This window comes from Eulemur rufifrons, chromosome 7 (assembly GCF_041146395.1).
Source record: "Eulemur rufifrons isolate Redbay chromosome 7, OSU_ERuf_1, whole genome shotgun sequence".
Classification (NCBI taxonomy): Eukaryota; Metazoa; Chordata; class Mammalia; order Primates; family Lemuridae; genus Eulemur; species Eulemur rufifrons.
In genome coordinates this window covers 77,043,048-77,055,500 of record NC_090989.1, presented here as the reverse complement: position 1 = coordinate 77,055,500, position 12,453 = coordinate 77,043,048, and the positions used below count along the sequence as shown (strand labels likewise).

General features: G+C 46.3%; 1 protein-coding gene across 2 annotated transcripts; it reads left to right on the top strand.

The window, feature by feature from the left end:
- Positions 1-4,694: 4,694 nt before the first annotated feature.
- AHSG (alpha 2-HS glycoprotein) lies at positions 4,695-12,145 on the top strand. 2 transcript variants are annotated; one of them, XM_069475228.1, is made up of 7 exons: positions 4,695-5,037; positions 7,338-7,448; positions 7,766-7,850; positions 8,243-8,406; positions 9,656-9,757; positions 10,686-10,769; positions 11,420-12,145. In XM_069475228.1, exons 1-7 carry the CDS (start codon positions 4,825-4,827, stop codon positions 11,753-11,755), a joined length of 1,095 nt encoding a protein of 364 aa, XP_069331329.1. In that variant the 5' UTR covers positions 4,695-4,824; the 3' UTR covers positions 11,756-12,145. The 2 variants fall into 2 exon arrangements, with proteins under 2 accessions (XP_069331329.1, XP_069331328.1); XM_069475227.1 differs by lacking the exon at positions 10,686-10,769 and having other exon boundaries at positions 4,758-5,037.
- Positions 12,146-12,453: the final 308 nt, after the last annotated feature.

The window sequence follows — 12,453 nt, the reverse complement described above, 5'->3', positions numbered from 1 at the left end:
TGGCTCCCGACCTGCAACTATAAATACTGAATTCTGCCTTGGAATAGTTCAAATGTATCCATCTGCCCTAGTGACTCCCTGGTGAAGGATCCTTTTGACAAATTCAGGAGCCCTCATGCCATCCGTGGCTGCTGCTATAGTTTGGATGTGTGTCCCCTCCAAACCTCATGTTGAAATTTGATCCACAGTGTTGGAGGTGGGGCCTAATGGTAGGCGTTTGGGTCATGTGGGTGGATCCCTCTTGAATTGCTTGGTGTCATCCTTGTGATAATGACTGAGTTCCCGTTTTATTAATTCCCGCGAGAACGGATTGTTAAAAAGAGCCTGGCACCTCCCTCCCCTCTCTCTCTTGCTTCCTCTCTTGCCATGTGATCTTTGTACACACCAACTCTGCTTCACCTTCTGCCATGAGTGGAAGCAGCCTGAAGCCCTCAAGCAGAGCAGATGCTGGCGCCATGCTTCCTGTACAGCCTGCAGAACTGTGAGCCAAATAAACCCCTTTTCTTTATAAATTACCCATCCCCAGGTATTCCTTTATAGCAACACAAAGGGACTAAGACAGCTGCCACCTTGAGATCTCTGCCATCAGCCACACAGGGGCTCCACCCAGCAAGCACTGCCCAGCGCCCTGCTGCCATCTCCTGGGGATAGTCAATCCTCTTTTGCGCCTAGACCTTTGGGCCTGCTTTCCTCCACCAGCTCTAATAAGACCTTGACATCTTCAACACACTATCAGATATCACAGTGTGAATGGAAAGAATATCGTTTGATTGCAGTGATGTGGGCCTCATAGAAAAATGTACAGATAAGTAATTAAAATAATGAAGCAAATGACCAGAAAAGGAAGTAAATGCCTGTCTTCTGTTGGCATACAAAGAAGCTGGAGCCAGTTGGATGAAACCGACCCAAGGTCACTCATCAGTATTAGGCATTTGGCTTGTGAAGGTCACTCAAGAATATTTCACATATATTTAGCATGTGAAAATCTTTCAAAGTTTAAAATTGGTGTCATCAGGCACAGTGAAATACCCATAGCTTCCCTTTGGCACCAATGCTACAGTTATCTTGGAAAACATAATAAAATATTATCTATTTTCTTCATTGTCATTAAGTAAACCATGACTTTTCTTTCTAAGGAAGCTGAAAAATCATTTTATTCAGCTTGATACCAAAGTTATTTTAGTTTGTAAGTATTAGACATATGGAGTAGTTGAGATAAAACAAAGATATTCATAAAATACATTAACAAAAGGAGTTCTGATAGTTTTCACATATCTAAATTCTCATAAAAGTCAGCATGGAAGCAGCAGCAGAGGAACAGAGAACACAGCTGAGCTGACATGACGCAACAGTTAAAGGCAAGGTACGAATTGGCATAGCAAAATAGGCAGTTTGACCTTAGAAATTAAGACCTTTAAAAATGTCCAAGTCATGGCCGGGCGCGGTGGCTCACGCCTGTAATCCTAGCACTCTGGGAGGCCGAGGCGGGTGGATCGCTCGAGGTCAGGAGTTCGAGACCAGCCTGAGCAAGAGCGAGACCCTGTCTCTACTAAAAATAGAAAGACATTATATGGACAACTAAAAATCTATACAGAAAAAATTAGCCGGGCATAGTGGCGCATGCCTGTAGTCCCAGCTACTCTGGAGGCTGAGGCAGTAGGATAGCTTAAGCCCAGGAGTTTGAGGTTGCTGTGAGCTAAGCTGACGCCACGGCACTCACTCTAGCCTGGGCAACAAAGTGAGACTCTGTCTCAACAACAACAACAAAAAAAATGTCCAAGTCATTATAATCAATAATTTTACTTATAAGAATCTATCCTGAAAATAAAAAAAAACCTAGAAAACCAAAGATTCCTAAATTTAAAATTTCATTGTGGCTTTTTATCTGATAGTGATCAATTGAGAACAAACCAAATGCCCAATAATAAGAGAATGCTTAAATAAATTATGAGACAGATACACAACACAATCACAGGTAGTCATTATAAGCATGTTTTAAGGTCTACTTAATGACATAAGAGAATATCCAAATTGTAATGTTAAACGAAAAAAATTAAAAAGTTGTATATGCAGTATGATCTAAATCATATTGAAATAATGTTTTGCATAGAAAAAAGACAAGATGCAAAAGCACCAAAACGCTAACACTGTGTCTCCCTGGATGGTGAGATTGTGGATGGTTTTGTATTCCTGTTCGTACGGGGCAGCATGAAAGGTGAGATATCAATTGCTCTCTACTACGTGCCTTGTTTTTCTAGCATCAGCCAAATGTCTAATCAGCGAAACACCTAAGGCTTTAGAAATTGTCACCAGTGGAAGATCTAAGAACAAAGGTACCACAAGAAATATTCCACATATAAGACAGAAATGACCAGAGAGTATGTATGATCAGACAGAACTTCTTTCCCCACACCCTCAGATTGGTTGGTGTAGCAATAGAGCACCCCAGATCAATGTGGGATTCCCAAGCCTACGTCTGGTGTGGGGGGAGCCCAGGCCGACAGCACGTTGCGGAGAAAAGCCCCCCGAGTAGCAGGCACCAGAGCAGTGGAGGGGCCGTGACTGCAGCAGGTGTCCAGGGCTTGCAGACACTTCATGAAGCCCCCATACCTTATGTGGGCACAGCAGCCGGATTTTCCCATGCTTAAAGAAGGGGGTGGCACTTAGCTGAGAGGAGGCCTGTGGTCTAGGAAAGGTCTCACAGCTGGAGTAAGGGGACCCCTGATCCGGGGATGCAGGGAGGACCATCTTGCTGTGGGTTAGATGGGGACAAGCAGGATGTTAGCTCACAGGTGGATCTGCCTGAGGACCAGATGGGACAGGTTACCTGGCAGAAGACGCCAGCACAGGCCCCTGCAGCACAAGGCAAAGGTGGATACCCCTTTGTGCCCTTGACTAAAGGGGCATTTGCACAAATTATCCCTTATTTTTCACCCCAGGCTTATTTTTAACCCCAGGGAAGAAGCAGGAAGGGCAAACAATCCTAAGTAGGACTACATTTCAATGCAGATGGCTGAAAAATCAGGCTACCTAAAAGTGACTAGAATAAATTTTCACGAAAGAGGTCTCAGAGTCAGAAATTGAATTGGGTTGTGGAAAAATAAAGTTACATTTTGTACACCTGAGCTTATGTCTTATGAAATGTGTACTCACTGAATGTGTTTCATAGTTTTCAAATATTCAGTAATGACCATATTTAATTTTTAAAGCTTATGTTAAAGAAGAGTGTAGCCTCCACAGAAACTTCAGGAGTCAGGGCCTGAGTAAAATGGGGTACAAGGCTGATGGGAGGTTGCCTGTGGCTGTGAGGGTCATCTTGCTAGATGACCAGAGCTTGTGTTGCGCCTGTAGGAGTCACGAGCCCCCTCTGGGAGAGAACCTGGGGTCCTGACCACACCTTCTGTGCTTCTGTCACGGCGATTCCGTGTGAGGGATGAGCAGCCAGGAGCGGACGTGCAAACAGCCCTGAGGGCTCCTTCTCTGCCCCGTCACCACCCACCTCCCCCTCCGACCCCCACCCCAGCGAATCGATACTAAGCTTCTCTTTGGAGGGCCCCTTCTTTTTTCTTTAAACCAAGTTTTTCCCTCTGAAGCAATGTCAAACAACAGAACAAATCCACCCACACACAAAGATGACCTCTAAATGTTTGAAGAACATGTTGGTCTCCATGTTCGGGCTTTCTTGCTCCAGGCTAAACCAAACCAGGTCCTTGTATGATATTTCCCAAGCCTCCCACTATCCTGCCTAACCTCCTTGGAGGTCACACCTGGGATTGTCGAGGGTCACTTAAAAGATAGTGCCTGAAGTCAACATGGTGGCCCTGTGTTCTGGCCAGAAAGACATGTGGTAGTTCTGCTAACAAAGAGTGTAAAGGAGCATTTACATTCTTAGCTGCCCCTGCAGGGTCTCAGCCTGCGGTGTTGGACTCTAAGCCAGAGCTTTGTCTAATGAGTGCCTGGTAGACCAGGACTCCCCTCTGCTGCACTTGTGTGCTGGCTGGGGACACGGGGCTTCTGGTGCCAATCATGCTCAGCCACCCAGGAGACCCAGGTCAGTGCCCGTCTGTGCTGTCACCTGCCGGGCCCTGGCAGTGAGGTCTGGAGAAAGGAGGAGGAGGGGGCGGGGAACCTCGTGCTGCTCTGCTGACCATATCCCCTCCTGGCCCTGCCACAGGAAACCCCTCCTTTCACCTCCATTCCCCACTCTAGGCAGAAACAATTTCCCCTTCCTTCCTTCTTTTTGCCAAGAATCTTACCCAAGATTTTGGCGTCTCCCATAGTGCATCTCTACCTTTGCTATATCTGTGGGCCTTGTTTTCCCCTCAGGACTTCTCTTGGAAAAGCTAATTCCCCCCCAATATTAGAATATTTTATCAAATTGCTGAATAGCCCCCCTTTCCCCTCATACGCCCCATGGCATGCTCAAATCACAGTAGAGGATGCTCCCTCTGCTACCAAACCCACTGCACTCTGGGCCTGGCTGTGTCCATCTTGTTCTCCCAGCTATCTTTTCTCTTTGCTGCTGTTACTATGTTCCAAGCAGGCTTTGGAGCATCTCGCCTGCAGCAGCATGGACTTTGGCCGATTTCTTGGGGACTAGTGATGTCCTAACCTATTTGCTTTTCCAGAGCTGATGTTTGCAGGGGTTTTCTTGGAACCAAAACAGAAATCATCCCATGTCCTTATGCAATTCTTCTGGCAGGCTCCAACAGATAAAAAAGCCTTCCACCCCTCCACGGTTAGGCCTTTCTCAGAAGAGCACTTGGGTTGGTCCTGCATTCTCCAGCCACCTGCCCACCTGCCAAGGTCTCTCTGGGGGCAGCCATGAAGTCCCTCATCCTGCTCCTTTGTCTTGCTCAGCTCTGGGGCTGCCACTCTGCCCCACATGGCCCAGAGCTGACTTTTAGACAACTGAACTGCGATGACCCAGAAACAGAGCAAGCAGCCCAGGTGGCTGTGGACTACATCAATAGCCACCTTCTTCAGGGATACAAGCACACCTTGAACCAGATTGACAAAGTCAAGGTGTGGCCTCGGGTAAGTGACCCTGCTGTGCATGAGCTGAAAGAACCTGGGCATGGAGTTCAACCGGTGCCTCAAAAGATGAGCATCTTCCAGCACAAATGAAACTGCAAAGGGGTAACTCTGACTTCTCACCAGGAGTGAAGGATGAGGCAGGTGGAGGGCAAGATGAAGACATTCTATACTGAGGTTGTGGGTCACAGGAGGGTGCCGGGTGAGGTGTGGGTGGTATGCAGGAGAAGAAAGGGCTTCAAATGATAGTTTGCAGATCACAGATGGAAAGTATGGCTGGCTGCAAAAACTAAGGTCCAAGAGACCAGCTTCTAGTTAGTTGCCAAGTTACCACTGGCTGAAAATCACTTATCTGTCTTTGCTTCTGTTTCTCCCTGAAAAAGACTGAGAGTGAATGAAACTAGCATTTGGAAGGTGCCTACTTTGTGCCAGCCCCTTTCACATGTTATCTCATTCTCCCCTTCCCTTTCCTTGCCCCCAGTCCTATGTGGTAGGTATGTTGTCCTTGTCTTACACAAGAGGAAACCAAGGCTCTGATGTGTTGTCATTTTTTGCCCAAGGTCATATGATTAGTAAACATTCAGGCTGGGATTTGATTATAGACCCGTGCTCCTTCCTCTATACAAGCTGCCGCCCAAAGAGAGTTTCCCACATACCCAAGAGAAGTCTTGGCATAAACAGGATCCACTTCCTTACATGCTAGACAGGAAACCAGTGCAGCCTAAAGCCAGTGATGATAAGGAACAAGCTGGAAAATATGCCTTGGGGATCAGTGGAGAGATTTGGAGAGGTGGGAAAAAGCCATCGGTCTACTGCCTGTTTTAAAATTAGAATGTGTGTCTGATTAAGGGTAATTTGTTCAGCAAACATTTATTACAAGCCTTCCTTGGGCAAAAACCAGCGTCAGGTGCTATGGGAGATATTAAGATGAGCCATATAAAATTGCCATTTTTGTATATCAAAAGCAACCAAATATTGGCAATTTTAATGGTTCAACTTAATAGAAAGGTGAAAAAGACACAGTTTGTGAGCACAAGAGTTTACACTCTGGGAAGGAAGATAAAGTAAAAGTAAACATCAGGAAGTCTGGGTGGACTGACAACTGACACTGATCTCACAAAGGGACAAAACATTTGAAGTCAGCATTGCCCCAGATGGATTTTAAGAGTACTGTAGCCACATTAAAGTGTAATGGTGGTTCAGAGGAAACACTGAGAAATGCAGGGGAAATAAACACACAACATGCACCTCCGAGGGAAAAGGTAATGAATGGGCATCGTGATTTTCACAAAAGGTGGAGCCTGAGAGGTACTTTCCTTGAGAAGCCAAGGTGTACCTGGCTCCTATTCACTGCAGCGCGGGGCGTTTTCGGGAAGTTACTTTGGGCATGCCTGTACATCCTAAAATGCAGTGCTTCCTCCAGGGGAGGGAGTTCTGAGGCTTCAGGTACTACTGAGTCAGGCAAATTGAGAGGCAAGCAGATGGGCTGACAGACAAAAAGGCGTATTTGTGCATTCTGGATTTTCCAATATTTGAAGAAAGGATATGGAAATAGGTGAACAAGAACAAATGCAAGGATTTACACAGGCTTCCCGGTAACTCCTTCACATTTACACTACTGACATACACGGTTTCCTCATTGTCAGAGGGAGGCGTGCTCTTCCCCATCATAACCAGCAGGGGGAAGTAGAGAGCAGCGTCTTTGCATCCAGGCATCTACTGTACAAGCCAAAAGACAGAAAAAGCCAAAGACAAAAGCAACAAAAACCTTTAGGAAGAAAGAGAAAATGGGGGAAGGAAGGAAAGTAAATAATGAGAGGGAAGGAAGAAAGAAGTAGAGGGAGGGGTAGGGAAGATTAAAAAATGCTGGTAAGACATTACCCTATACCACCCTACTTTTGCAGCTTGACTGAGAAAAATCCAAAGCTGAATTTTCTAAATCACTGGTTGAAGGGTGAAATTTTAGAAATTAAAAAATAAGCACCAACACTCACTCTTAGTTTCCAAATAGAGCTCAGAGTGAGGACTGCAGCCTCATCAACTTGTCCAAGCCCATGCCCCCTTTTTCCTTGCAAGCACCATTTGGCGCTCGCCTAGTCCACAGAGGAAGGACAGAGACGCCCTGGGGGCTGCCTGTCCACGGGCCAGTTCAGAGTTACACAGAGGTGCAGACTGACAGAATGACTTTCCCCTCACCTCTCCAAAACAGGGGTGGGTTCACGCTCACGGGGGACTCACACTTTGGCCCACACAATAGGATCAGGGGAATGGACTGCTCACCTCCTCGTTCTGTGTCTCCACAGCGGCCCTTTGGAGAGATATTTGAGCTTGAAATAGACACGCTGGAGACCACCTGCCATGTGCTGGACCCCACCCCACTGGCAAACTGCACCGTGAGGCAGCTGGTGGAGCATGTGAGTGCCCTTCTTACGGTGGCTGTTGGGGGCCAGTTGCGGGTGTTTCAGCAAAGAACAGTAGGCGGTTTTATCCGGTGCGGAGTTTCTAAAATTGCCATTTGATGCCACCTTCCCTGGGGCTGATTTTTATAAACGCTTAACTTTCTTGTAGTAGCCTTCCCTGAAAGCAGAGGGTGTAATATTTCAATATTACCCAGTGAAAGTGATTTTGTGAGGGTCACCTTCGACAAACATGCCTGGAAGGGACCCCTTCCCGGGTGAACAGCGGAAGGCCAGCCGTCTTCCTGGACACTCACGTGGATTTATTTCTCCAGGCTGTGGAAGGAGACTGTGATTTGCGGGTACTGAAACAAGATGGCCAGTTTTCCGTGACGTTTGCAAAATGTGATTCCAGTCCAGGTAGAGATGATTACTTTTCTTATCACTGTTGCATTGTGGGTGGTGGTGGGGGGGGGGCGGTGAGGGAAGGATCCTGAAACAAACAAACAAATAAATAAATAAATGGAATCTGAATAACTTTCAACCTAAATAGTTCTGGCCACTTTGTGAGAAAAAGGAGAAGCCACATGTCCTAAGGTTCTGGGATTTTAAAACTTTTTAAAAGGAGCTGTTTATTGGAGGTGAAAATTGCCCCTCGATGACAGGGGCTCCTGCAGAAATATCAGCATGACGCGAGCTACTTAAGGCTTAGTAGGGGCCAGAGAAAATGCCCGCAGCCACCTGGAGCACGCTCTAGGCCTTTCTAAATAAGCAGACATCACTGCCGGATTCGGTTTCTGCCCCCTGTGCAGACTCAGCGGAGGACGTGCGCAAGGTGTGCCCCGACTGCCCCCTGCTGGCCCCGCTCAACGACAGCCGCGTGGTGCACGCCGTGGAGGCTGCCCTGGCCGCCTTCAACGCGCAGAGCAACGGCACCTATTTCCAGCTGGTGGAGATTTCCCGGGCTCAATTCGTGGTAAAGACTGAGATTCTCGCTCTTGCTTTGGACACTTTGCATGCACTTCGGGAATGTACCGTAGCGTCTGTGGTGCAGCAGGAGTGAGGGAAAACCAGGTGCGGTGTCAGCAACGAGCAGGCAAGGAGGGTGTTGGTTGGAAGGAGGACAAAAGCATCCTGGAGGTATGAGGACCCTGAGTGTCGTGAGGACCCCAAAGCCCTCAGCATCTCCCTCCTGCTGAGCCACTCTAACTTGTGGCAGCCAGACGCTGCAGGTAGGCACAGCCCCACTCCCTTAGTTCTGGTTAAAACCAGAGCGCCAGGGCCAGAGAGGGGAGGTTCCCACGTTACCCAGAAGCACTCGCTGTAAATCCACTGGTCTCTACACATTCTCACCCGCCACCGCCGGACGTCTGCATCAGTCCCATAGTTAATAAGGGCATAAGCCTATTCATACGACGGACTGATAGTGGCAGGATCCTAAAATGCCTTTTGAGTCACTGGAGAAAACATCTAATGTACTGTGGGTGCTTTAGCACATTTGAAAGCGACAGAATTCTAATGTTTAAAAAAAAAAACAACGCTATTCTGGATACCAGCTATGGCATACTTGGAAATACATTAGTATATATGGTAATTCTGTTCATCAGAATATATGATTCTTAGGACATCCCCATCCCAGACTACACCAAGTAACAGATATTTTATTATTTTAAGTGTCCATATGTTCCAAGCACCATAAGAAAGAAAAGCACTAGCAATATATTCCATACTTTCCATCTAAATGTTTTTATTTGATCCTGCTCCATGAAATAGACAGGAAAGGTATTTGTTAATCTCTTCACTTTTCCACTCTGTCTTGGAGTAACCAGAACTTTGGGTCTCAAAGTGCAGCCCCAAGACTTAGGGGGAGGCAGTGTTCCCACGCATGCCAGTCTAAGGCTGGCCTTCTGGTTTCCTATTTCCTATATGAAAACTCACCTCCACCCTGAGTGATGGATGGGCAATGGATATCTCCTCTTCCTTCAGGGAAGATCCAACTCCTACCTCTGTAGCACAAGTATTTCAGACCATAATCCTACAATAACTGCCCTGTGTAGGCCGTTCCGGGGCATGTGTCCTGGGCCCCACAATGTGGTCTATGTGACTGGTGCTCATTGAAGTTGTGTCATGCCATGGCCCTTGCTACTTCCTGCCAGCATCTCTTTTTCTGCCCTTTTCATTCTAAATTGTGTTGCCTCAAGAGCATTTTCATTTATTCTTATCAGCCTCTCCCGGTTTCTACCCGTGTGGAGTTTGCAGTGGCTGCCACTGACTGTGTTGCTAAAGAGGTCACAGATCCAGCCAAATGCAACCCGCTGGCAGAAAAGGTGAGTGGGCCAGGAACTCAGGTTGTTGCTACCCAGGCAAAGCTGGGGGTTGAACAGAATATCCTTGTGTAGTTTGTACCTTAGGGCTGAGGAAAGAGAGTAATAGCGCAAAATGCCCATTCCCTGTGGGGCTATGTCATGCCAGGCCTTCCTTTGGGGTGTCACCTCCCCTCTTCAGAGCTGTCACCAAATCATCTCACCTACTGGAAGCACATGGAGTTAGGAGAAAGACAGAGGCCATCTCCTCATGAAACCAAGTCATGCCCAGCCACTGGGAGTGTGAAGTGTAGATTTTCTAGATACACCTCTGTTATGAAAACTTTCAAGTCCTTGAGTAATGTCCATTTCTAGGAATTTAGCTTAAAGAAATCGTCAGAGATGTTTGACTGAAATATATCTGATAAAGATGATTTACCATATATATAAAGTGACCAAAAAAAAAAAAATCTGAGTGTCCAATAGGAGGGCTCATCAAATAATACATCAGTACATCAGTAAATAGAAAATTATGCAGACACTAAAAATTATGTTTTCAAAGAAAATGCTATTATATCATAGTAAGTGAAAAACACAGGATACAACATGATATAATCACAATTATCTCAATTTTAAAATTATATTTAATAGTACTGAAAAATAAGAAAGAAGTGCATCAATGTTAAAAATAGTTCTCCTTAAATCACCATAATTTCTCGGATAGTGGGTGATCTATCTCATTCTCAAAGTATTTCTGTGTTTTCTATATTATCTGTACAATTACATATATCTTCTATAAGCAGAAACTATAACGTTTAAGAGAGTTTTTTTTAAAGGAATTAAGAATTTAAGTGAGTTTTTTTTTTCCTTGTGGTATTAGAATACCAGTGAAACTGGGGGAGAAATCCATTTTAAAAATCAATTAAAATAGCTCCTCTCTTTCTGTGGGCAGCAATACGGCTTCTGTAAGGCAACAGTCACGGAGAAGGTTGGTCAGGAAGATGTTGCGGTGACCTGCACACTGTTCCAAACACAGGTAAGAGCTTTGTGGATATTCTTGCCTGCACCTTCAGAATACAATGACACCTTAACATCCATGCAGTGAATTAGTAATTACAGGACATTTGCTGTCCTGTCCTTCTGAACCTCACAATGTAAAATAACACTGGTGTATGTGGAATCATCAACTAATGGAAGGCTATTTCAGCCACACCTTCCCCTCCCATGAACTGGTGACTATAGGCCAGAACCATCCTACTGTGTTGTTGAGAAGGCCACCTTTTTATTTGTGGGAGGTGAGAGTAGTTTTCTGAGTTGCAGAGACTAGGTGGCCAGATCTGCCCGGCAGTTCTCAGTGGCTGCAGCTGAAGATGATGAAGAGGGTGGCACTGCTGGGAAGGTTCACCACAGCGGGGGTACTTTCACTCATGGGACATGCGTGTGTAAGTCCACCATCACCAAGATAATCCTGGTGAGATGGGGGCCACCACAAGCCAGTCATCCTTCTCCATAACCCTGATGACAATCCTTTGTACCTAGGTAGTTCTTTTTTTTTTTGCCAGATTCTTTGCAAAAAAAAAAAATTAGTAATGTGAGGATATTGGGTGGGATTGCCACCCAGACCTGTGGGTGGCCTTGGCTGGGAGGAGGAAGCAAACTAACCTACAGAAATGGTACTCTCTCCAGCCTGTGGTCCCGCAGCCCCAGCCAGATGGCACCGACGCCGTTGTTCCTACCTCTGCTCCAGTGGACCCAGCTGCATCTGTGTCCCCTCCAGCCAGTCCGCCTGCAGCTTCCCTGGTGGTAGGACCCATGGTAGTGGCTGCTCACTCAAGACCCCCAATGCACCGGGCTCACTATGACCTGCGTCATGCCTTCTCAGGTGTAGCTTCGGTGGAGTCAGCCTCGGGAGAAATGTTCCACCCGGGCAAATCACCCCCAGTGGTACAGCCTGGTGTTGCTGGTGCTGCTGGTCCAGTGGCCCCCCCATGCCCAGGGAGGATCAGATACTTCAAGGTCTAGACTATACACAGCTGAGATGAGAAGGTTTGGCACAGAGAATGTAGCCACCATTTTATGCAAGCCTGGGCATGGGTGGGGGGCCTTGTCTGCTGTCAAGCAAGTGCCACATGTGGCCTCGATAAATAGCAAGTCTCGAATCCCAGCTTCTCTTCATTCCTCAGAGGACAGAAGCAGAGGGGGTGATGGTTGTGTCTGGTGGAAGGCGTAAGGCCAACAACTTGATTGTCAAGGTTTTGATAAGCTGCCGTCATCGTGTTCTCTGTCTTCTGGATGACCTCACAAAAACAACTGAAACTGTGACTTTTAGAGGTGCTCTTGTTAAGCTTGTATCTGCCTGTTAATAAAAATGCCTGAAGGACCTTCCTTAACAAAGGAGGTTCTAAGCTGAAATCTGGTCATGATTATTGCCCACCTCATCCAAATTCTACTGACATGAATAGTCCATTGTCCTTACATAATCAAAATTAAAGTGAAAACAGAAACAAAAGAGAACAAAAATCTGCTCTATTGCTGTACACAGAAAAAGTGAGACTAGGATCTGCTCACAACCCATAAGATATGACCATTTCCTTTTGATAAAATAATTCTTTTCACTTTATAAGAGAAAGAAAATATTGCTAAAGGAGGGCCAAGAGCATAAACATTGTACAGACAAATGAACAATTGCTTTTCCCCGATACCCAGTGTTCAATGCTGCG

Coding starts and splice junctions, on each gene's coding strand:
- AHSG (XM_069475228.1), top strand. CDS start 4,825: ATGAAGTCCCTCATCCTGCTCCTTTGTCTTGCTCAGCTCTGGGGCTGC. Junction 5,038..7,337: donor AAGTCAAGGTGTGGCCTCGG/GTAAGTGACCCT, acceptor GTGTCTCCACAG/CGGCCCTTTGGAGAGATATT. Junction 7,851..8,242: donor AAAATGTGATTCCAGTCCAG/GTAGAGATGATT, acceptor CCCCCTGTGCAG/ACTCAGCGGAGGACGTGCGC.